The following is a 25,140-nucleotide window of genomic DNA, read 5'->3' on the forward strand; positions in this document are numbered from 1 at the left end:
TTCCTAGGTGGACACTCTAGGAAAAAAAAAGAGAAATTCTAGAAATTTAAAAAAAAAAGTAAAACATCCGACCATCAATCGATAGATTCAAATCATCATAGCCATTGGATCTATTATATTTTCTAAAAAATTACCCACCTATGCCATTATGAAAATAGCCTAAAGTAACCCATAAATCTATATATAAATTACCCACCACTACCATTATATAAAATAAACTAAAGTAACCCCCTAATCTTCATGAAAATTACCCACTTATGCAATTATAAATAATATTTAAAATAACCCCCATAATTTGCAACTGAATTGCCTACCACTATTACTTAAAAAACTTAAATAACCTCTTAAATTTGCATCTATATTACCCACACATGTCGTTATTAAAAATAACATAAGATAACCCTACGTTTGAATCAAATAACCTTAATTAAAAATATACAACAATATACGATTTTAAATCATCTATATCTTGCACTATTGGTATATGATATAATAATTAAGATCTATACACATAATGTGTGTCACCATGGATACAAAGTGATGAGAATATATATTTCTATGCTAAAATTGTATCTCAACAAATTCAAGCGCATACCTGCGATGCAAAGTGAAAAGTTAAAGATTATAAATGTGGATCAAAATATTATAGAGTAATTACTAACTAAAATCTATCACAATTGGATGAAGATATTAAGTATATATCTACATAAATATTATGTTCTAATATTTAACAAACGAGAGGTAGCTTATGATAATAGTTTTGTAGTAATGTAGTCTCTTTTTTTGGAGACTCTGCATTAGTTCCCACGAGATAAGCTAGAAAAAAGAGAGAAAGTCTCATAAAAATTAAGAACATCAAACACCAATCCTGTAAACTCTAATAATCATAGCCATTGATCTATTATATTTTCTAAAAAGTTACCCACCACTGTTATTGTGAATATAATTTTTTTAAAAATAAGCTCTAAACCTATATTTAAATTACCGAGCTCAGCTATTATAAAAAAATAATCTAAAGTTACCCCATAATCTTCATCCAATTTACTAATACACATCATTATAAGTATAACTTAAAATGTCATTCTAAAATTTTATCTATGTTACCCACGTATGTCGTTATTAAAAATAACCTAAAATAAACACATAAATCTTAATCTAATTATCTTCATGTGCATCATACAGAAATATCAAAAAGTAAACAAATATATGATTCTAAATTACCTATTCATGTCATTGTTAATATAAAAATACTAAGTTAAAGTATATACACATGATGAGTGCCACCAGTTAGACCATTTATACATGTATGTGAGGAATCGATGAAAAATATTGATTTGTATGCTACACATAATGTATGGAGGATTGGAGGTGTGATACAAAATGGAAAAAGTATGAATATGGATGAAAAAGTGCATAGAGTAATTATTAATTAAAAATCAATCACAACTGGACAAAGATAGGTATATATCTATATAAGTATTATGTTGAAGTATTGAAAAATAAGAGAGTAGTAGGTAAAAAATTTTGATTATTAGCTAGGAGTTTAATTTTAAATAATTTTCAAATACAATAGCTTCTAAAAATATTAGCCCGTGCTCCCGCACGGGTTGATGGACTAGTTAAGCCTAATTATTTCATGATTTGACCAAATAAGATTAATTAGGTTTAATAGATTCGTCTCGCGAATTAATCACGCAATTAGTTTTATGCAATTAGTTTTATAATTAGTTCACGTTCGGTCCTTATAATTGTTATACAAATAGATCCAAAGCAATATCCAGATGGCAGCTACTCACACGCTGCCCAGTGCCTACCCCAGATGGATCATCAGATCCAAAGCAATATCCAGATGGCAGCTACTCACACGCTGCCCAGTGCCTACCCCAGATGGATCATCAGCCCAAGACTTTGGGAGCGCATGCGTCGATATCTAATTGGTCACGACCCAAAGCGTGCACCACCGCTTCGGCAGCCAGGCCGGCGTCGTCAGCGCGTGCATCACCCAGCCGGCGCCCGATGGCAAGCTCTCTATAAACAAGCGCCGCCAGGACCGCGCCCGAGAGCCACACACGAGAGCAGTGGCGTCAGGTGATCAGGTCCGCGTCGTGCTCGTGCACTCTCTTCAGGTGAGGTGTAGTGCAGTGAAGGAGCAAAAAACAGGAGGTGGTGGCCAGTGCTCAGTGATCACCGAGGCCGCGGGGGAGGGAGGAGACCTTCAGATGGGGAAGCGGGCGGTGGTGGTGGTGGCGGTGAACGGGCAGAGGTACGAGGCGGCCGGCGTGGAGCCGTCGACGACGCTGCTCGAGTTCCTCCGCACCCGGACGCCCGTCAGGGGCCCCAAGCTCGGCTGCGGCGAAGGTATACACGGCCTTGTTCAGTTGTGCACCCATGCTTTCGTTTCAATTTATGTAGTCTCTCCTTGAAGGTTGGAAGCATGTCATGTCTGAACAAAAACAGAAAGCAGAGCACATGGTAGCATACAAATACAATCCTTCGGTTGTTGGCTTGAGGCTTTACCGTGCATGCGGATTTCAGCTTCAGTTCCTATGCCGTGTGACTATGTGAGGAACAGAGGCAGTGAGCACTGAGGGGTGGTGGCGCTGTCCAGATTGGTAGGATGGAAGAAATAAAAATGTGATTCTTGTTGAGAAAGTGGCACATGGTACGGAGATTATGAAAATAGACTAGGCCAGCACTGTTTCTCGGGTAAAATTTAAAGAAATCGTTTGCATTTCAATACTATATTTTGTATGAGAAATGGTATCTGGAACATAAACATGAAGCTAATACTACAAGTAGTTAGTCTTCGCCTGGTAAACTCTTCCTTTGTTTTTTTTAAACAAAAACAATGTGCACTTGTTTTTCAGAAAAAGATGGTATCATTCTTTGCACTTTTTTTTATCTAAATGTGATGATGTAGAACACAGCTGCTCTTGTAGTCCTGTGTGTTCAGTGAAAAAAGAATGAGCTAACCTGCTGCACTTCTTCGATTTCCTAATGCGGCAGGTGGCTGCGGTGCATGCGTGGTCCTCGTCTCCAAGTACAACCCAGCCACCGACGAGGTGACTGAGTTCTCGGCGAGCTCCTGCCTGACGCTGCTCCACAGCGTAGACCGTTGCTCGGTGACCACCAGCGAGGGCATCGGCAACACCAGGGATGGCTACCACCCCGTGCAGCGGCGCCTGGCCGGCTTCCACGCCTCGCAATGCGGCTTCTGTACGCCCGGCATGTGCATGTCCATCTTCTCCGCCCTCGTCAAGGCCGACAAGGAGGCCAGCCGTCCTGCCCCACCCACAGGCTTCTCCAAGCTCACCACCTCAGAGGCTGAAAAGGCGGTGTCCGGCAACCTGTGCCGATGCACCGGCTACAGGCCCATAGTCGACGCCTGCAAGAGCTTCGCAGCAGACGTCGATCTTGAGGACCTGGGTCTCAACTGCTTCTGGAAGAAGGGCGACGAACCTGCACATATCAGCAAATTACCAGGCTACAACAGTGACGCCGTCTGCACCTTCCCGGAGTTCCTGAAATCCGAGATCAAGTGCTCGATGGAGCACACGAATAGTTCTCCGGTGGCAGTCTCCGATGATGGCTGGTATCATCCTAAGAGCATCGAAGAGCTTCACAGGGTGTTCAATTCCAACTGGTTTGATGAGAATTCTGTGAAGATTGTGGCTTCAAACACCGGGTCTGGAGTGTACAAGGATGAGGACCTCTATGACAAGTACATTGACATCAAAGAAATCCCAGAGCTTTTAGTCATCAACAGAAGCAGCAAGGGAATTGAGCTTGGATCGGTTGTGTCCATCTCTAAAGCTGTCGAGGTTTTGTCGGATGGAAATCTAGTCTTTAGAAAGATTGCTGATCACATGAACAAAGTAGCTTCACCATTTGTTCGGAACACTGCAACCATAGGTGGAAACATAATCATGGCACAGAGGTTGCAGTTTGCATCGGATATTGCAACCATACTGCTAGCTGCCGGTACTACAGTCACTATCCAGATGGTTTCCAAAAAGTTAAGCCTCACCTTGGAGGAATTCTTACAACAGCCTCCATGTGATTCTAGGACCCTGTTGCTGAGCATATTTATCCCAGATTGGGGTTCAGATGGCATCACCTTTGAGACTTTCCGAGCAGCCCCTCGTCCATTTGGCAATGCTGTCTCATATGTCAATTCTGGTTTCTTGGCAAGGACTTCAGTGGATGTAAAGTCAGGTGAGCATCTCATTAAGGATATATGCTTAGCATTCGGGGCTTATGGAGTTGATCATGCCATCAGAGCTAGGAAGGTAGAAGATTTCCTCAAGGGAAAATCGGTGAGCTCGTCTGTTATACTAGAAGCGGTTCAGTTGCTTAAAGAAACTATTACACCATCAGAAGACATAACACATCCTGAGTATAGAATCAGCTTGGCTGTCAGTTTCTTGTTCACCTTTTTATCTTCCTTCGCCAGCAGCTTCAACGAACCAGCAAAGGTTAGTGTTACCAATGGGTCACACACTAATGAGACTACAAATGGTAGCACTGGATACTCAGCAGAGGAGCATCTTAAGGTTGACAGCAGTGATGTGCCAATATGCTCAAGACAAGAAATGGTTTTCAGTAATGAATATAAGCCAGTCGGCAAGCCGATCAAGAATGCAGGGGCAGAGCTCCAAGCTTCTGGTACATATTACTTTTCCAATGTAGAAACTGATTTAACGTACATTCAATTTCCATAACTTGAACTTCAGTTTTCAACCTCTTTCTTCAGCATATTTTTCCTCATTTATTGATTACTGTAACTCATCTCTTGAAAAAAAAAACAGTTAACCATATCCATTTTTCTTACACAGGAGAGGCTGTGTACATTGATGATATCCCTGCTCCTAAGGATTGCCTCTATGGATCATTTATCTATAGCACACACCCTCATGCTTATGTGAAGGGCATCAACTTCAAATCATCTTTGGCCTCACAGAAGATCATCACAGTCATCACCGCGAAGGACATTCCAAGCGGCGGGAAAAATATTGGATCCAGCTTCCCAATGTTGGGAGAAGAAGCGCTTTTTGCAGACCATCTTGCTGAATTTGCTGGTCAAAATATTGGAGTCGTGGTTAGGTTTCTTAACTGTTCTTCAATATTATACATAAAAGATTAATATATTTATGGGTAAAATCTGGCAAGCTTACCTTGTCATGTTGCTCTTCAATCAATCAGATTGCTGAAACACAGAGGTATGCTTATATGGCTGCAAAACAAGCTGTTGTTGAGTATAGCACAGAAAACCTGCAGCCACCAATTCTGACAATAGAAGATGCCATCCAACACAGCAGCTACTTCCAAACTCCACCATTTTTAGTTCCAAAGCCAGTTGGTGATTACAACCAAGGGATGTCTGAAGCTGATCACAAAATTTTATCAGCAGAGGTACATACTTCGTTATGTTCAGGAGGTAAATACTCCGAGTTTAGGCCACACATACACACTAACAATTTTTTGTTTCCATAGGTCAAACTTGAATCCCAATACTATTTCTACATGGAGCCACAAGTCGCACTAGCTATTCCAGATGAAGACAACTGTATAACCATCTATTCCTCAACACAATTGCTTGAGATCACGCAAAGTGTGGTTGCAAGGTGCCTTGGCATTCCATTTCACAATGTCCGTGTGATCACCAGAAGAGTTGGAGGAGGCTTTGGTGGAAAGGCAATGAAACCAATGCATGTAAGTCCTGACTAAATAGCTTTGCTTTGCTAAACATTTCTTTCTTCAATTACAAATGTACAGTCAGCTGAAGCTCATGATCTCAATAGAAGACTGTTTGAAACACAAATGTGTTAGAGATGACCAAGAATTTCCTCTTTGTCAGGTTGCATGTGCATGTGCCGTTGCCGCATTCAAGATGCGGCGTCCTGTTAAGATGTACCTTGACCGCAAGACAGACATGATAATAGCTGGCGGGCGACATCCTATGAAGGCGAAGTACTCAGTTGGGTTCAAGTCAGATGGCAAAATCACTGCTGTACACCTCGATCTTGGTCTCAATGCTGGAATAGCACCGGTTCTGAGTGCGTTGTTGCCAGGTACTATCATAGGCGGCTTCAAAAAGTACAACTGGGGCGCTCTTGATTTTGACATCAAGGTCTGCAAGACAAATGTCTCATCGAAGTCAACAATGCGGGCTCCTGGAGGTGCGCAGGGGTCTTTCATTGCAGAAGCCATCATTGAGCATGTTGCATCCACGCTCTCGGTTGACACTAACACCATCAGGAGGAAGAACCTTCATGACTTCGACAGCCTTGCAGTGTTCTATGGAGAAAGTGCAGGCGAAGCTGCTACCTACAGCCTGGTCTCCATGTTCGATAAGCTAGCGTCATCTCCAGATTATCAGTACAGAGCTACTATGGTAGAACACTTCAATAGCAGCAACAAGTGGAAGAAACGTGGCATTTCTTGTGTGCCGATCACGTATGAGGTACACCTCCGTCCGTCTCCAGGCAAGGTGTCCATCATGAATGATGGTTCCATTGCTGTCGAGGTTGGAGGAATTGAGATAGGCCAAGGCTTGTGGACGAAAGTGAAGCAGATGACAGCATTCGGGTTGGGACAGCTGTGTCCTGATGGGGGTGAATGCCTCCTTGATAAGGTGAGGGTTATCCAGGCCGACTCACTGAGCATGATCCAGGGAGGGTTCACTGGTGGGAGCACCACTTCTGAAAATAGCTGTGAAGCCGTTCGACAGTCGTGCACTGAACTTGTTGAGAGGCTGAAGCCTATAAAGGAGAATCTGGAGGCTAAGGCTGGCACAGTGGAATGGAGTGCCTTGATTGCTCAGGTGAGAATAAACCTTATGAAAACAAACTTTGTTGGTAACATGCCAATTAACCTGATTGGAAGAGATGCCAAGGATTACAGTTATTTGAGTCTTCTGCCTCACCCCTTTCCATCATCAATATACTGCAACTGGTAGCAGTAGCAAACAAGTGTGAGGAACTCACTATCTAAATGATCCAATTGTTCATTGTATCTGTTCATCATTTGCAGGCAAGTATGGAGAGTGTGAACTTATCGGCACATGCGTACTGGACCCCTGATCCAACGTTGAGAAATTACTTGAACTATGGAGCTGGCATCAGTGAGGTATCCCTGATCCAAATTGCAATGATAGCACTGCAAATGCAAACACCAAGCCAAGGGGTTGGAGGCTGCAGCTTCAGTCCTGCTCGATGCTGACAAGTGATTGGAAATTTCGTCACAGGTCGAGATTGATGTCCTGACAGGAGCAACCAAAATCCTAAGGAGCGACCTCATGTATGACTGCGGGCAGAGCCTGAACCCTGCTGTGGACTTGGGTCAGGTTAGCTCCAAAAGAAAAACAGTTTGGGCATATCATTGTATCAATGGAAATGTGCTGCTCTGAACAATGTTCTTGGTTCACTCAGGTCGAAGGCGCATTCATCCAAGGAGTGGGCTTCTTCACAAACGAGGAGTACGCAACGAACTCCGACGGCATGGTCATCCACGACGGCACATGGACGTACAAGATCCCCACGGTCGACACCATCCCGAAGCAGTTCAATGTCGAGCTGATCAACAGCGCCCGCGACAAGAAGCGTGTCCTCTCTTCCAAAGGTGAACCTCTTCCCTCGATTTTTCATCCCCACAAACTTTGTTGCAGACCTTGTCAACCTATTGAGAACTGAAAATGCTGCGACATGAGATCGTGACCCTGACATAGTGTGGTCTGGATCTTTGCAGCGTCGGGCGAGCCGCCGCTTCTTCTCGCGGCCTCGGTGCACTGCGCGATGAGGGAGGCCATCAGGGCCACCAGGAAGGAGTTCTCGGTCTGCACCGGGCCTGAGAACTCCGCCGTCACGTTCCAGATGGACGTGCCGGCGACGATGCCCGTTGTCAAAGAGCTCTACGGCCTCGACGTCGTCGAGCGATACCTCCAGAGCCTGTCGGCCGGCCCATCCACCGCATAACCATAGATCCAGCAGACTGCAAGCGCCTTGCCCGTGCAGGAGGTTGATAATCGGTGTAAATAAAATAAAAATAATGGCATGTTTCGCTATGTGTTGCTCTAATGTACAGATGACAGAGAAATGCCAAGCAGAGAGCTGTGATCTTGTGAATCAGGAGTGATGAACAATTTTTTTTTTTGACAGGAACTACGGCGGGTAAGATGCCAGTATGAACTTGTCATTAAAAATTGTGGCAAATCACGGATTATAGAGCACAGAGGTTCAACTCAAACGCACCATCAGTAGTTGTGAGCGCAGCACAACACAAATATGTGGGCGAAAGAAACACGGGACTAGGAGAAGAGATAAGGAAAACAACAAATAACTCCTAAAGAGACTCCAACCTGAACCGAGCATACTTATACAACCTTTTGTAAACATCCGCCGATTGCCGATAGGCACCACCCCGAGTAGCATACTTGCTGGCTTACCAACGCTAATGCGCTTCCAATCACCCGTCATCACTGCGCCACACCGTTGCCGTCCTTCCACGTCCAACGAGGGGAGGAATTTACGAAGGATGAAGGGACCGCACAATGAAGCGGGGACTAAGGGTGATGGAACCATACAGATCGAAGCTCATCGGAGACACCGATCTTCCTTAAGCTAATGGCAACACCTTTCGCAGCACATCTGGGTTCCACTTGCCACCGTCCAACACCTTTCGAGGGAAGGAAACTAAGGAGGGAAGGCCAACAACTATAGAGAGAGACCTGGCATTTGATTTGATGGCACCATCAATAGAGAGTGTGCGTGACGAAGCAGAGGCACCAGCAGTGTTCTCACTGACTTGCGGAAGATGCCAACAGCAGGGAACAAGAGGCCAGCCTACAAGCCGCTGGAACAGGAGCACGAAGAACACGAAGAACATCCGGATCTCCCAATCACAAGGACATCACGAGCAAGAACGGGAGCACGCAAGGATGAGCGGCGGGCCGCGAGACCGGTCGAATTAGCGGCGCTAGACCCGTGGATTGGCGCCGCCGCCGGCCAGCCAGCCAGCCTCGCGTTTGCCGCGGTTCTCGCTTCCTTTTGCTTTGGTCTCTCAACACTCATTCTCAACAGGGTTAATCAGGAGCACTGGGTTTTGATCAAACGGACGGCGTGCACGTGCGGATCGTCCTCCGCTCTGCGGCTCTACGCATGGACAACAAAAATTTAGAACCCGAATACTAGTACAGTGTACTATTTTCTCTACAAATAAAAAACGGTTTATCCGTATTTTGTGTGATTCCTGAACTAGTTTTGATGTTATGATTAAACTTTGCATTAAATATCTTAAACCATTTCGATAGTATATGGTCAAAGATAGTAAGTACAACACAAATGCCCACCGATGTTCGTTTGGGGAAAAAAGGGATTGTACAAACAATTGCTCATAAGATACAAAATGGAAGTTTGGAGTATTTAAATTCTCTTACCGGAACTCTATCTTTTTTTTTAACGAACTGCACAGGATAGTGCGTGTTTCATTGATATAGTGGAAAAAATACAAGACTACAGTCCTGGGAGGCCATAGGCAGGAAAAGGAAAAGAAAAACAAAATAGACTCGCCCGGTTGGATTGGGACATCAACACGGGTAACCACTCATCTCCAAAACCGTCACATCCGACCGGTTGGATTTGGGCGTCAACACGACCTCACCGTTCCACTCACCACAGCGGCACCCACCAAACGTTTCCGCTTATGTATTCGTCGAAAACCTCCGGGCGTGGTCCTGCGTCGACAGGGAACCGATAAAAGCAGACTGCACCGCACCGAAAAGGTCACCACCATGCAGGATCCTCCGCTGTAGCACCACACTTCACCTGACAATGATACCACCGAATCCGGAACTATCGAACCGAACCCTGTCGTGTATAAAGCTAAATCTAAGTACTTTGTATTAGACTTGATGAAGTATATATTATTTCAGTACTTTTGAGCTGGAGTACTGGATCATTTTAATGGAAGCCTAGTCAGTGTTCATCTCATCATCAACCCAGATCGACGACCACGCGCCACGCGGTAATCATCGATGAGCAAGGCATCCAACCCCTGGAACGGGTCCAGCTGCATCACCAGCGCGTCGCCTTGCTGCTGCTGCTGCGGAGGCGGAGCGGCCTGCGCCGGCGCGCTCAGCCGGGCGTCCACCGCCGGCCGCGGGCGAGCCGCCGCCGCGGCGTGCACGGCGATCTGGGCCCGGGTCCAGGCCAGCTCGCACTGCGCGGCTTTGATCTCTCCCTGGAGCCGGCCCACGATCCCGGCGCAGCCGTACACCGGGTCCTGCACCCGCCAGCGCGCCTCCGCCGCTATCGTGTCCGCTGCCTTGCCGCGCTCGTGGGCAGGGAGGCTCTGCATGTACACGACCAGAAATGGCACGCCCATTACTTCGCAACTTTTTGCCAAATCTTGCATTAGTATCTAGCATTACTTCGCAAAAAGAAAAGGCTATGTAGAAGAACAAGTGTGAGGTGATTACTGCTTAGTGCTTACTTGTACTCCCTTCGTCCCGTATGCACATAGATACATAGTAAAAATGATGTATTTAGAAAAATCAAAATAAATAGTAATTTGGAACGGATGGAGTACTGCCTTACGTGTTAATGCTGGATGATGGTAAATTATGCTGGAGGCAAGAACAAAAGTGTATTTAAGATCAAGAGGCATGGTTTACCTGGAGCATTCTTGCGATGTTGCTGGCGCCAAAGACCCTCTGCACGCAGCCGTATCGCTGGGGATCCGATGCCGGGAAGTAGGGAGCGAGGATGCAGTCCTGGGCGCACTTCCTGCGCAGGTTCTTGCACGCGGCGCACCGCCTGCTGCCACTCCTGCCAGCCTCCGTGCTCTTCGACATGATCTAGCGGGAGATTTTGCAGAGAGGGAGAGAAGATTTGTTGAGAGATTTTGAGGATCTAGCAAAGATGCTGCGCGCTTCGAATGATCTTGTGATTATGTATGGCACGGAGAGAGTGTATATGGAAGGGTTCAACGGCTAGCTTCCATCCAAGCCGGGAAAGAAATTTTGGGGCCGTTTGCCAGGCCCGCCGCGCGGTGCAGTTTCTTCTGTATTTTTTGGTGCAGGTGCAGGACATGAAAAAGGAGCCCAAGATTCTTCGTGCGTGGAAACGAAAATTGAGTTCGTTTCTCCACCGGCCTACTTCTCGTTGAAAATATATGCGTATTATTAAACCAGATATTAGTTTAAGGTAATCAAATCTAATTGCAGATAAAAAGATGTAAACAGTAATGTAAATGGTTAGCAGGGATGTAAACAGTAAGATGAAGAACCTTTATTGTCGTCTTATTACCGCCTCTAGTATAGGCTTCGTGGAAACAACAGTTCAGAGATATAGGCTCGCCCTCTTTCTCAGTGCACACCACAGAACCTCAATAGCACCACCACACAATTCACTAGGGAAAAAGAGAAAGTGGAGAAAGATTGCGGGAATTTTACATCTTTTCTACCTAGTCTCCTTTTATAGAGGAGACAACCCTAAACCCCTGACCATTTCACCTATAATGACATCCCACTAAATGGGAGTAGTAACCGCCCAATTAACGGATATCTCTATATCCTACATGTAGGAAAGATTATCCTATAATGATGTCCCACTGATTAGGAGCAATGACCGTCTATTTAGTTTTGGATAATGGCATTGACACTTATCATTGCTATGGGGCACACATGATCGCGAAAAGAGACTACGTGGGGGTATTTAAACCGAGAAACATTCTCTCATTCATTTGCGCAGAGAGGTCTTCTATTTAAGTTGGCTTGATACCAATCTTACTATTACTAATTGGAGGCTCCTTTTGAAGCCTCCAGGTGAAGCCACCTAGGATTCCTAGGTGGACACTCTAGAAAAAGAGAAAAATCCTAGAAATTCTCACAAAAAAGCAAAACATCCGACCATCAATCGATATATTTAAATCATCATAGCCATTGGATCTATTATGTTTTCTAAAAAATTACCCACCTATGCCATTATGAAAATAGCCTAAAGTAACCCCCTAAATCTATATATAAATTACCCACCTCTGCCATTATATAAAATAAACTAAAGTAACCCCCTAATCTTTATCAAATTACCCACTTATGCCATTATTAACAATATTTAAAATAACCCCCTAATTTGCAATTGAATTGCCTACCACTATTACTTAAAAAACTTAAAGTAACCCCTTAAATTTGCATCTATATTAACCACACCTATCATTATTAAAAATAACATGAGGTAACTCTACATTTGAATCAAATAACCTTAATTAAAAATATACAACAATATATGATTCTAAATCATCTATATCTTTCACTATTGGTATACGATATAATAATTAAGGTCTATGCGCATGATATGTATCACCATTTATAAGGATATAAAATGATGAGAATATAGATTTCTATGCTAAAATTGTATCTCAAACATAAGGTTCATTAAACAAATTCAAGCACATACCTGCGATGCAAAGTGAAAACTTAAAGATTATAAATGTGGATGAAAATATTATAGAGTAATTACTCACTAAAATCTATCACAATTGGATGAAGATATTAAGTATATACCTACATATGCATTGTGTGTTCGAATATTTAACAAACGAGAGCTAGCTTATGGTAATAGTTTTTTAGCAATGTAGTCTCTTTTTTTCCATTGGAGGCTCCACATTAGTTCCCACGAGACAAGTCAGAAAAAAGAGACAAATTCTCATAAAAATTAAAAACATCAAACACCAATCCTGTAAACTATAATAATCATAGCCATTGATATATTATATTTTCTAAAAAGTTACCCACATGATAGTGAAAATATTCAAAAATGAGCTCTAAACCTATATTTCAATTACCGAGCTCAGCTATTATAAAAAATAATCTAAAGTAACCCTATAACCTTCATCCAATTTACTAATACACATCATTATAAAGCATAACTTAAAATGTCATACTAAAATTTTATCTATGTTATCCACGTATGTCGTTATTAAAAATAACCTAAGTAAACACCTAAATCTTAATATAATTATCTTCATGTGCATCATACAGAAATATCAAAAAATAAACTAATATATGATTTTAAATTATCTATTTATGTTAATATATAATTTTAAATTATATATTTATGTCATTGTTAATATAAAAATACTAAGTTAAAGTATATACACATGACGAGTAAGATCATTTATATATGTATGTGAGGAATTGATGAAAAGTATTGATTTGTATGCTAAACATAATGTATGGAGGATTGGAGGTGTGATACAAAATGGAAAAAATATGAATATGGATGAAAAAGTGCATTGAGTAATTATTAATTAAAAATCAATCACAACTGGGCAAATATATGTACATATCTATATAAGTATTATGTTGAAGTATTGAAAAATAAGAGAGTAGTAGGTAAACAATTTTGATTATTAGTTAGGAGTTTAATTTCTAAATAATTTTTAAATACAATAGCTTCTAAAAATATTAGCCCGTGCGGGAGCACGGGTTGATGGACTAGTCCAAATTAATGCTTGGGGATTCTATACATGGGCCCAGGCCATTTTTCCAGTACTGCCGCTGTGCTAGAAATCTGAATGGGCTGTGGGGCCCACTGCTCCACTCCGTCATAAGCCATCATGTTTATGCTTCCCTGAACCAGCTTGCAATGTGAGCTACATAAGAAGAGCTTCCTAGTGCTATGTTAGCACACTATTCGAGGATGCTGCATGGTCAAGGACGATGTGTTCATGTATTAGGTGGTAAGTTGTGTGCATGTGGGAACGTGGGAAGTGACAACGGCTTTCTTCCATGCCGGTAAAGTCGGATTGTTGCTCTTCCACCGAAACGCAATATATATTTCATCACACTTCGTGATAAGCACCTACTGTTTTATTTACAAGCACGCCTCATGGTCTCATGGAGTCACCAAGGAACTCAAATTTGACGGTTCATTTTGCCGACTGAATTCACCTCTAAGAACACTCGCAGCCCTTTGAATCGCCCGGGAGACCTTCCACACTTCATGTTGAATTGACACCTCGCGTTCTTCGGCACTCAGGTTGCCCGACCGTGAGATGGCGTCGGCGATCCCAGGGAAGAACGATAGCTTGCTTTCATAGTCCTCAGGAGGTGAATACAGCTGGGAGAATAAAGGGTGTCGGAAGACAAATAGTGCAGAGAGTTAACAATTTTCAATTTTGAACAAGCTACGGCGTTGCTCACCAGATGCTTAAACCATGCTCTTCCTTGAAGTCCTTCCGCTTGCAGGAAGCTTCTTTCAGCAAGTAGGAGGTGATCGTTCAACGATCGCCTTCTCATCCTAGCATGCTCATCGTATAAATCTAGCTGCTGCAGTTTCTGGATTTTGGATCCAAACCAACAAAGGAGCACGTGATAAGTCAATCACAAGGTTGTGAAAATATTGAACAAGCTACTCAAATGATAAGTCGTTGTTACTAGTTCAATGTTTCAGGCATCCAGATCATAAACTCTGGAAGCTTAAAAAGTCTATTGTCCAAATATAGCAAAGATGCAAATTTTTTTAAGCGTTGGACTACCAGAATATATGAAAACAGAAGGACAGTAAGACAATACCTTCGCCTCCTTCAGAACTTCCGTAGCTGCACCAGAAAGATCATTGATGAATCCATTCATCAGATTGACTGCTTGACTATTGCTCATCAGGGCAGAAAGTGCATTTGTATGCTCCTGTGACATTGTAAATTTCAATCCTATATTAAAATATATATCATAACATATGCTACACTGGTTACTGAAAGCAAATTGTTGGTGGTTTTATGTAACATGTGAGTTATCTTAGATGGAAATATCCTTGTCCTAAAGTGAAAAATCTATCACTGGCACTGAAGTTACAGATTAAACTACCAAGTTGGAATACCATCCACGATGTTGCTCATGCATTAGGTGGTATTCTCCAATTCATACATCTTTGCAATGGTAGAAATCAAGTGTGCATAAATAACCCACTAACAAAAGGGAGTGAATAGCTAAATTATATGAATGCTTTCCAGTACAATTATGAGAAGAGTCAATGTACCTGTAACTGTGAAGCGTAAACCTGATAATCAAAAGGTAGCACAGGATCATCTGCCAATCGAAGAGCCAATAGTCCCCAAATTTCTGTGACTGGTGAAGCAGGAAAAGTACATGAGCACTACCAAGGATTACTTAAATAAATACTAACGATACATTATTTTGACGCACCAAAATTTCAAAAGCTGTTGAGTATGTATCTAGCTTTATAGGCAACAGTTCATTCTACTTGTTGACCCCTTCCGTATCAGTACACTCAATCATGATATCGAGCAGCAATATCGCAAGTGCTGTGACCTTCTGCTCTCTCTCTCTTTTTAAAAAAAAGGCATTTTCACTAACTATATTGTTACTTACTAGCCAAATGACGAAGAAACAATGGATCCCCAAACTTTTCCATCCAATTATAAGAGTCGAGAGCAGTATGGTAACCAGGAAATTCTGCATTAGCACTACATTGGTTAGCGATAACGAATACCAGCCATTAGAAGAACATGACACAAGATAGGACAAAATAGAGCAAAAGGAGAAATTGTGTGTGTAAACTTTAAGGTGAGCCGATGAAAAAATATTAAGAAATAAATGATAGGCATACATAGCCCCAAACTGCATGTATATTTCAGACAAAAAACTTAAAAATAGTTAAATCACATGATCCACGAGCAAAGTTCCAGCAAAACAATCCTACATTAGCAACTGCAGATTTAGACATGTTAAATCACCAGGATGTTATTTCCTCTTCTGAAAAGAATCTGCTGTTTTGGCATACCTTTTCCATAGTACAAGTCTACAGAGGGAATTCCAGCATGATGTAGAAATGGAGCGAAGTCGGAATCAGTTCTGGCAAGTCTCTCTATCTGCAGATATGACATTCTTTAGAAATAGATAAACAAATATAAGGCACGTACAGCAGTGATGAGTCATTAGAAATGATCTAGCTTTGGCTTTTTCTGTAAAGAATAAATACTAAGCCAAGCAGATAAGGAAGTGATGAGAAAACTGGGAGAAAGCAAAAGGGTGTTATAGGCAAAGTCAGATTTAAGAGCATGCAGAACCAAATATGCTCCCCCATACCCTATGCATTTAGTCTAAGCAGGTCATGAATTAACAACAAAACTGCCACAAAGCAAAGATATAGACCAGTCTCCATTTTTGGTGGTAGTGCTGGTAAGAGTATAATTTATTAACATTACAATACACAAGGTTGGTCAAATCAGTACAAAAAGTGCAATTAACGAACTATAGTGTACGTTGCTCAACTGTGGTGTAACTGAACACTCCATATGCAGAACAAATTTAAAACTTCTTAATTCTTACACTGATGCCGCCATCCATTTCATTCCATGTATCATGAACCATCTTTCCCATGACATCAGGATCCTTGACCTGGAAAATAGAAGTTTCAAATATAGTCTCATGCATTCATTCTGGATGTCTAGCTTAGCTGTACTGCAGACAATTGCATTACAACTATATAATTTTGAGTACTACTACTGCTCAATGTCTCAAGCTAAGTTGTTTCGAACATACGCAAGAGGTTAGATGATGCTAGGTTTATAAAACCATGTTGTCCAATAATAAATAATTTTGCTACAACATGATTTCAGACCTTAGCTAGTTGGGTGAAAAGTGAATTCAATTTCTAATAAAAAATAGAAACATACAAGAGTGCAATAAAAAATTCTTTATACCTGTCTTGTAACATCAACCAAGAGTTTGTCCAATTGAGGAGTGGAGCCAGCAAAAAACCCCACACCTTGCACAGCACAATCAACATTCAAGTAAGCTACAGCTTTGGAATGCAGATCTGCGAGGTTTTCTTCAACCCATTCAGTAGATCCAATCTGGAAAAAGGAACCTTCAAAATATAGACAAAATGACAGCAACAAGAAGTAAAGCTAACAACTAGATAGCATACAAACATGACCTGATCTAACAGCAGAAAAAACGCATTCCATAGATGAACCAACGGCAGAAATTTATCCAAAAATTCTTATTCTAATATATTGAATTGCAACAACAAATAAACTACAACATTGCTATCCAGCATCTGCTAAGTATTATCAAGAGTTTTTTGCACAGTTGTGTTGTATGTGGTTTAAACAATAAACATGGCCACATATCTAATGTTAAGAGCATATCTAGGTCCACTTATAGATATATATCTCACGTTTATACAGTAACATATTATCATCTTTCTTCCATGTCTACTTACCATCCCAAATTCTTCAGCATCCCAGCTACAAAGGATGATGGACCTCCGTGGTTTCCATCCTGACTGCAGCATTATTCCAAGACGCCGAGCAATGTCAAGAAGTGAAGCTGTCCCACTGTTAGGGTCAACTGCTCCATAGGTCCATGCATCTCTGTGGTTACCAAGTATAACGTAACGGTCAGGTTCTTCAGACCCTTTTATGACACCAAAAATGTCTTGTATTGTTTCAAACTTCCTGTCCTCCTTAAACAAAGAGATAAGAGCAATCATGGTCTGATCTGTCTAGAAAGTACAAGTACATAAGTACTTGCACAAAACTTCCAACAATATGAAAGTCTACACTCTACAGCACGTATTCATGAACATAGCATACCATAGGTGACAATGATGAAAACATGCATTCTAAAATATTGTTCGGATGAACAATTGTACTTCACAAAAGCAAAAAACTACAAAACATGGATTTATGGACAGTCGTGCAGTTAAAAGGTCACCCGGTTCAAGTACATGGTGACAAGGGCGTAGTATAGAATAAACACAACACAGTGGAAAAAATGTCAACAACAGCAGAACAGAGGCCAAAACAAAATACTGCTTGCATAACCTGTGGCATTTAAATACTAGTTCATAGCTCTAATTTGATTCAGGGAAGGGCTTCGTCCTAGGAGAAGCGGTCAGTCCACCATCGCGAAATCAGATAATTTATATAGGATAAACTAATCTTCCTCTTCTTCTGACATTATGGTCATGTGTATTGGCATGCTGATTAAGCAATTCATGCAATACACAAACTAAATAAGAAAAATAGTTCAGGGGTTAGAATCTGATGACTCTGAAACCAATCACCTAGTTTCTTATCTACTAATAAATAAGACTGTAAATCCATGAGACCATGACACCAGTGGCAGAGCTTCAATGAGGCTAGAGGGGCCATGGGTCCCCCTCCTTTTTGCAAAGTTCTCAAGGGAGTGTCTAATTTTACCATTTGTGCACCAATAAAGATATCAATCCCAGCTGTTTTCTCAATAGCTTCAACCCCCCTCCCCCCTGCATTCCTCTTGAAGCTCCACCACAGCCATGACAATAAGACAGCATCAAATTTACTTTGTTGTTTATTGATCTCCTTTACTAACTTAACTATAAATAGACCAATTACTATTGCCTCCTCCTAATTTATTAATAAAATTGAACCAGACTCACAGCCCACTGCATGCAGAGATAAACTAAACCAGAATACAGCCGCTGTTTGGCACACTTTAAGGGTACAGTTGATGTGAAAAAGGCAGATAAGTATAGAGATCCATGAAACAGTACCACCAAAATTGTCTTAAACTAATAACGAAATCGAATACTGAAGTTACCCAATCAAATATTCAAACCACAAATTTCTCACATAATTTTAGCATCCGGGACAATTTAGGCAATAGTCACCCTACTGATAATTCCACAGGTGGAGGCACCCAAATATAGACAGACAATCCAGTACGCTATAACAGGGTACCAATCGAGACAAGTCGAACATGCAATATGACTTCATAACAACATTGGAAGAGTGTGTCGTGTGACAAAAGCAATCTACATATGCCATTTGGATCTAGTTGTCCCTCCGGTTTGTCCGTATACATACCCCCATAGTTGTCTTCAACTTCAATCATACAGAAGCAAGGCATACCTGATACGTGAAGTTGACCAATGTGGGGCCCGGTCCAACGCCACCGGCGTCCACCCCGAGCCCAGCCTCCTGCCAATCCGCCGGTATGGCAGGGCCGCCCAGGCTTCGAATAATCTCTACTGCCGTTTCAGCCGAAACCGGCATGGAGGGGATCTTCGGGAACCGCCGCTTGACTGCCTCATCGTCGAACCCCAAACGCTCAGCCCTGCCGGTGGCGGCCCACCCGGGCGTGAGCGGGTCCCCGGGGCCGCCGAGCAGGACGACGCCTCTCTCCACGCCCCCGTCCGGTCTTCCCGCGATGAGCACGGCGACGGCGCCCTTCTCCGCGGCGCGCGCCACCACCCCGCCGCGGTACCCGCCCCCGCGGCGCGCCACCGCGACGCGGCCGCGCACGCCAACCCCGATCCTCTCGAGCGCGGCGTAGTCCTCCTCGCGGCCGAGGTTGACGTACACCGCCTCCGCGACGGCCCCTCCCGACGGCGCGTACGCGTGGTACGGCGGCACGAGGCGGCGCGGGCGCACCTCGTCCGCGGGCTCGTCCAGCGACAGGCGCGCGAGGAGGGACCCGTCGGGCCGGAGCAGCGCGAGGGAGGCGTTGCCGGGGTAGGAGAGCAGCGGCGAGTACTCGCGCGTTAGGGTTTGGAGCCCCGCGGCGCGGAGCCGGCCCAGCACGTGCGCGGCGGGCCCCGCGGCATCGGCCGTCCCCGCGAGGTGCGGCCCCGCCGTGAGCGCGCGGAGGTCGGCCTTGATGCTCGCGTTGGCCCCCGCGGACAGCGAGAGGAAGAGCGCGGCGGTGTCGGGGATGCGGCCGCCGCCGGCGCTGGCCCTCGTCAGCGGCCCCGCGGGGCGGCGGCGGAGGACGAGCAGCGAGACGAGGAGCAGCAGCCCGAAGGCGATGACGAGCCGGACGGAGCCCGGGGGCAGGCGGGCCAGGACGGCGTGCGGCATTTCGCAGGCCAGGCGCGTGCACGCGCCGGGGTCGGCTTGGCGCTGGCGCTGGCGGCGGCGGCGGCGGCGAGTGAGTGAGAGCGTGTGGAATGGTGAGTGGGGGCGCTGGCCCAACCGGCCTATTGCTTGGGTGCGTGCCGCCGTACGCGGCTTTTACGTCCCCGTCGCGGCCGGGGAGGCTTTTCCGTTGCCACTGCACTCCGTCGTCGTGTTCGTGCGTGCGGCACGCAGGACTGCGGCCCGTTCAGGTGCGCGCGCGGGATTGGCTGGGTCGGGCCGGCAGTTGCAACTAGCGCCGAGGGACTTTTTTTTCGGAGGATATCGCGGAGTTCTCGTCGTTTCTGGCCCAGTGGGAGATCGATTTGGATTTTCGAGTGGATGTGTGGTGCGCCGGAGCGCGGGCTTTTCTAAACGTGCCAAAAGGAGGTGTCCTCTTTTGGTAGGTACCTCCTGGTCTGGTCGTCCACTGATATCCGACATCACCACGACAATATCATATCTGTTGCAGCGAGATATCTCTACATACAGCTAAAAAACCTACGATATCTGGAGTAGCTGCTGCTGCTCCTCCCTCCGCTCGCTTCCTCTCCTCCCCTCTCCGCCTCAACCACGCCCCAAACTAGCCGCCGCACCCGCCGCCCTCCAGTCCCCAGATCCACCCATCCGCCACCGGCCCCGCCGCGCGCACCATGGATCCCCCGCCAGCCGCCGCTCCTCCTCCTCCTCCTTGCCGCGACCTCCCGCGACCTTCTGCAAGCGCGCGCGGACCTGCGCCGCACACTCGCTCGACGCGCCGCCGGCTCCTTCGCCATCTCCCCCGACGGCTCCATCTCCGCCGAGCTCTCCCGCCCGCAGCCTCTCGTGCTCCTCCTCTCCATACTGACCCCGCACGCGCTTCACCTCCAGATCCCGAACGTCCTCCTCTCCCCACCAGGCAGGCGCGCTGCGTGGCCGGACGGAGCGAGGCGGCGCAACAGTGCCGGTTCGCCCCGAGGAGGCTGCACGGCTGGGACAAAGCGCGTCCGCGACCATGCCGGGTTGTTGGAGCAAGGCTGCACGGGGCAACCTCTATGCGCTAGCCTCCCTCCAGCTGCATCGGCTTAGTGGCGGCGGCGTCACACGGGGCCAAGAGGAGGCGGGGCGGCCGCTGGGCCTTGGCGATGTGGCCTCTTCGCGCCGGCTCCTTCCGGTGTCCCCTAGATCCTCTTGTTGTCGGCGGCGCTCATGGCGGAAGGGCACGGCCGCGCTGTCGGTGATGCACCAAGAGGATGCGACTGTGGCGGTGTGGCCCGCCTCAGTGCATCAGCATCCTCGTCCCCATCTCATCTACGATGCTACTACTACCGCAGGAGGCAGTCATCCAGTTGGCAACAACAACCTCTCCTCGATTAAGGTACAATCTTCTCACTGTTCTAAATATTCCCTGACAAGGAAGAGAGCTTCAGGAGGAGATTGTGAAGCGTTGCAGTTTTTTCCATCTAGGGATAGAAGTGCAGTTGCATCTCCTCTTCGATTATTTCTGAGACAATACTAGCCGGTTGTCTGATCGTTGTATCCTGCTAATGTTTTATTGCAAATCATCTTCTTTTATTCCTCACAACAATGCTCTATTTCGTTGCAGGGACTGTTCATATGGAAGAGGATTCATTTGCAATGTTTGGCATGAATGTCTCGGTGAGATATATTTTAGTAATGCAGCAAGCTGGTAGAGATGTGCAGGCTGCAAACTGGTATTTGATTCATTTACTTCTTGCAGGTTTGATAACTGCTAAATCATATGTAGAGTACTTTAAATTCTAGAAGATGTCAGCAATAGAATATATGGCCCCAGTTAGATGATTTTATCACCTACTATGGATTGTTAGAAATTTGTCAGGTTGAGAGCTTGTAAATGTTACTGAACTTTTTCTTCAGCTGCACAATGATGGAACAAAGATGTATGGAAAGTTCCTCAAGTAAATAACTGGCATGTTCCTGATTAGGATGGACCTCTAAATTGTTCTTGTTCTAGCCTTCTGTCTACCTGTGCTATTCTTCTATACATCATCTTTGTTGCTGCCCTATCTGATCATTCCATCTTTGCAACTGAAATTAAGATACAAGGATAATCTAGCATGGCAAATAATCATGGCAGGATGCTGAAAGTGGGGGTTCTTCTATAGATATGCATTTGAGTGACAGTTTACTTGGCTTGCAATTATTGCTCTTGAACATTTATCCTTTTCTCTGAGTGGTGTGAAATGCCGTGGCTTGGGCTGTAGGCATCGATTCGGGCAGCATTTCTGATAACACGTGAGAACAGTCCTTGAAACTTTCCTGCTAATTGTCGAATTGGCATGATGCTTTTACCTGTTCGATGTGTACTTGATGAGTGCAACTCAAGGTTGGTTTTAGTCTTGGTCAGGGTTAGTTAAGAACTAGAAAGAAGAAATTGTTGATGAGTAATACTTCCTCTGATTTCGCATGCTTTCTATTTGTACTTGTCAGTTCAGGCACCATTATATGTGTCCAACTTGCTTGAAAGGTCTTGGTGCTTTGAGTTTCCTTTAGTAATCTCTAGCTCATCAGGAACTATTGTGCATGCTTGTGTTGGAAACTTCAACCTGAACCGATGATCTTGGGAATCAACTGAAGCTTCTTGATTGATTTGGAATATAATAATGGCTGCAGAGTTAACTTGGAATAGCAAAGCTACGGATCAATCAATGTTTGAGTATTACTGTTTGCCATAGATTGCCTAAAACCATGATACATTCTGCTTCATTTCTGTGATAGTGCCTTGCTAGCGCTAAAAGCATGATACATTCTGCTCCTCACACATTTGAAGAGATGATGCAAGTTTCAGAAGCAACATGATGTGCCCTTGAAAATTGCAAATAAGTTTTGACTTTCAGCAATATCCTTAAGAAACCAGGCTAAATTTAACCAAAAATCTTATGAACAGTAGGTATTGACTAGGCTGCATTTGTCCTGTCAAGGATGTCATGGACATGCTGGAAGAGTATGAGTGGCTAGCTTAAATCTAGGTAAGATGAAAAGGCTCAAGATTCCCAAGAAAAGGTAACATGAATATCCAGCGGGTCCTCTCACCGCATTAGCAGTCTCAGATCAAACAGATGTGATCAAAAGAGATGAGTGGAATGCTTGCAGGCATGGGCCCATGAGCGGTAATTTTACATGTTCAAGTCTTGTTTTTAGTGCATACTCCATGTGACTCTGTTAATGTGCTTTTGAGAAGGCGAACTTTTGGAAGCATTCTGGTCTTATGTGTGCATTTCCTTTATGGTGAGGGTATCATGATATTAGAGCACAACATCATTGGTCATTGCATGTTTGTTAGCAGCACTCTAAGCTGGTTGGTTGGAGTGTTGGACCCTAGCAGAGCACGCCTATTTGTTCGGAGGTTAGTCATAGCTTATCTTGGTGGACTTTTTTTTTTTTTGCTTTTGAACTGCAATATGTATCTTTTGAACTGAAATTGTACCCACCAATGGATAAACATGAGACCTGTTAAAAATTTGTTCCATCCCTCATTTTCAGAAAGTCAAGCTCTCCCTTTTTCATGTCTTTCAAGTTTCAGTTGCTTACATTTCCTTTTTTGAACTTTGCATAACCTGAAGCCCAGATGGTATGGATGCGAAACGTGGTGCTCCAATCTTCTGGAAGTTGTATGGGAGGATTGAGTTTCAATAAGGCGCTTATCATTGAGGCCCTGTTTAGTTTGAGTTGCTTATGCATAAGCAACTAAAAATAAGCAACTTATTTGCTTATGAAACCAATCGCCCTTACTTATTGGGTTGCTTATGGGGACTAAAAGGTGCACTTTACACCTCCTGCCCTCGTTCAATGCACTTTACTCCTCTCTCTCTCTCTCCCCTCCCCCGTCGCCAGCTCCTCTAGGGCCATCCTTGCCGTCGGCGACGACTCCTCCATCCCGCCGTCGTCGGTCCCTCCCCTTCCTCCGCGTCGGTCGCCGGCTTCCGCTCCCCTTCCTCCGCGTCAGGCACCAGCGGCCCCTCTCCTTCCTCTGCGTCGGGCGCTAGCGGCCCCTCCCCTTCCGCCGCGCTAGGCGCCGGTGACCCTTGCCCTTCCTTCGCGTCAGGCGCCGGCCTCCCCTCCGCCGATCCCATGCGGCTTCCTTTCCATCGGCATCCGCACAAGCGGACAGCCTCCCCCCACAAATCTGCACCACCCACCGCCGCCGGCCTCTGCGTAGGCGGACGGGCTTCGCCCGCCACTCCCGCCCCACCGCCGCCCCGACCACCTGCTGCTGCGCGCGTCGGAGCCGCCTGGCTGGCCGCGGGAGCCGGAGGAGGGAGGATGAGGGGAGCAGCCGCCTGGAGGCGAGGGATGGGGCAACGGCAGCGGGGGATGGGGCTTCTGGCAGCGGCGGGGGATGGGCTTCCAGCGGCGGCGGGGCTTCCGGCGGCATCGTGCTCGGGGCCATCAGGACGAGGAGGAGGGAGGGGCCCTGCGAGGCCGCGCGTGGGGAGGTGTAGGGACACGACGCGGTCACCGGCGTCCCAGGCGCAGCACGCGGAGCGGCGGGGGAGGAGGAGGGGGATCGTGTGGCGCTCTGCCATGGAGGAGTGGGACTGTGGGGGAAGGAAAAAGGGCAGGAGCAGCTATAATTAGGGGCAAACATGTTAATGTCCATCTTATTCAATGTTGTTTAGCCAAAGCAACCAAACAGCTAGGACTAAAAATAAACAACTTTTAGCTGCTTATAATAAGCAAGAGGAACCAAATATGACCTGAGTTTTAATGTACCTTCGTACAAATGAGTGCTTCAAACATTTTTGTCTTGAAATACATGCATGTACGTGCTGTGGAAATTGTCACCGGAACGTTGGGCTCTCCTACATTTAACGGTGAACTTGGATATCATTAACGTTCTATAATTGTGTTTTCCTGTTCTTTATTCGTGATGTTTTTCCATGCTCCATGTATTGTGTTAAAAGATTTATTTTTACCCGTAGCAACGCAAGGGCACCAGTTAGAATCATAGAAGCCCGAGGATGGGACTTGCCACGCACGAGGGCGCCGTACAGGATGAAGAGCAAGCCCACGCACAACAGGAACGCTTTGATCGCGATGATCGCCCAGTGCGACAGGTACTCCAAGATTTGCAGGGAGTCGTCGACGGCGGCCGCCACCAGCAGCACGTCCCGCTCCTGCAGGCCCGACGCCAGAAGGCGAGGGCGCCATTCTTCAGTGCGGACATCGAGAGTTCCCGCCCTCAACGCTGCTGCGACGCCCTCGGCCGTCACCGGA

The 25,140-nt window shown here is 45.3% G+C and overlaps 3 protein-coding genes across 3 annotated transcripts; 1 reads left to right on the top strand and 2 right to left on the bottom strand.

The window, feature by feature from the left end:
* Positions 1 to 1,781: 1,781 nt before the first annotated feature.
* Positions 1,782 to 8,159, top strand: LOC101764191 (indole-3-acetaldehyde oxidase). Its single transcript, XM_012849241.2, has 11 exons — positions 1,782 to 1,852; positions 1,952 to 2,358; positions 3,007 to 4,665; positions 4,836 to 5,098; positions 5,203 to 5,412; positions 5,494 to 5,712; positions 5,858 to 6,823; positions 7,033 to 7,128; positions 7,247 to 7,345; positions 7,431 to 7,620; positions 7,747 to 8,159. The coding sequence occupies exons 1-11, from the start codon at positions 1,782 to 1,784 to the stop codon at positions 7,971 to 7,973; spliced, it is 4,407 nt and encodes a 1,468-aa protein (XP_012704695.2). The 3' UTR covers positions 7,974 to 8,159.
* A 1,819-nt stretch (positions 8,160 to 9,978) lies between these two features.
* Positions 9,979 to 10,849, bottom strand: LOC101764604 (LOB domain-containing protein 24). The gene is made up of 2 exons (XM_014805771.1): positions 10,670 to 10,849; positions 9,979 to 10,416 (listed from the first exon to the last, which is right to left on the bottom strand). Exons 1-2 carry the CDS (start codon positions 10,847 to 10,849, stop codon positions 9,979 to 9,981), a joined length of 618 nt encoding a protein of 205 aa, XP_014661257.1.
* Positions 10,850 to 13,761: 2,912 nt separating this feature from the next.
* On the bottom strand, positions 13,762 to 19,993 carry LOC101756601 (probable glutamate carboxypeptidase VP8). The gene is made up of 10 exons (XM_004981432.3): positions 18,919 to 19,993; positions 17,247 to 17,489; positions 16,723 to 16,875; positions 16,349 to 16,417; positions 15,801 to 15,888; positions 15,389 to 15,472; positions 15,036 to 15,124; positions 14,573 to 14,686; positions 14,201 to 14,335; positions 13,762 to 14,117 (listed from the first exon to the last, which is right to left on the bottom strand). The coding sequence occupies exons 1-10, from the start codon at positions 19,864 to 19,866 to the stop codon at positions 13,893 to 13,895; spliced, it is 2,148 nt and encodes a 715-aa protein (XP_004981489.1). The 5' UTR covers positions 19,867 to 19,993; the 3' UTR covers positions 13,762 to 13,892.
* Positions 19,994 to 25,140: the final 5,147 nt, after the last annotated feature.

The sequence above is a fragment of the Setaria italica genome, chromosome IX, assembly GCF_000263155.2.
Source record: "Setaria italica strain Yugu1 chromosome IX, Setaria_italica_v2.0, whole genome shotgun sequence".
NCBI lineage: Eukaryota > Viridiplantae > Streptophyta > Magnoliopsida > Poales > Poaceae > Setaria > Setaria italica.

Coding starts and splice junctions, on each gene's coding strand:
- LOC101764191 (XM_012849241.2), top strand. CDS start 1,782: ATGGCAGCTACTCACACGCTGCCCAGTGCCTACCCCAGATGGATCATC. Junction 5,413..5,493: donor ACAAAATTTTATCAGCAGAG/GTACATACTTCG, acceptor TTGTTTCCATAG/GTCAAACTTGAATCCCAATA. Junction 7,621..7,746: donor GCGTGTCCTCTCTTCCAAAG/GTGAACCTCTTC, acceptor GGATCTTTGCAG/CGTCGGGCGAGCCGCCGCTT.
- LOC101764604 (XM_014805771.1), bottom strand. CDS start 10,849: ATGTCGAAGAGCACGGAGGCTGGCAGGAGTGGCAGCAGGCGGTGCGCC. Junction 10,417..10,669: donor ACATCGCAAGAATGCTCCAG/GTAAACCATGCC, acceptor AAGTAATGCTAG/ATACTAATGCAAGATTTGGC.
- LOC101756601 (XM_004981432.3), bottom strand. CDS start 19,866: ATGCCGCACGCCGTCCTGGCCCGCCTGCCCCCGGGCTCCGTCCGGCTC. Junction 15,125..15,388: donor GTTTCTTCGTCATTTGGCTA/GTAAGTAACAAT, acceptor CTGCTTCACCAG/TCACAGAAATTTGGGGACTA. Junction 14,687..15,035: donor TTTACGCTTCACAGTTACAG/GTACATTGACTC, acceptor ACAATGTCACAG/GAGCATACAAATGCACTTTC.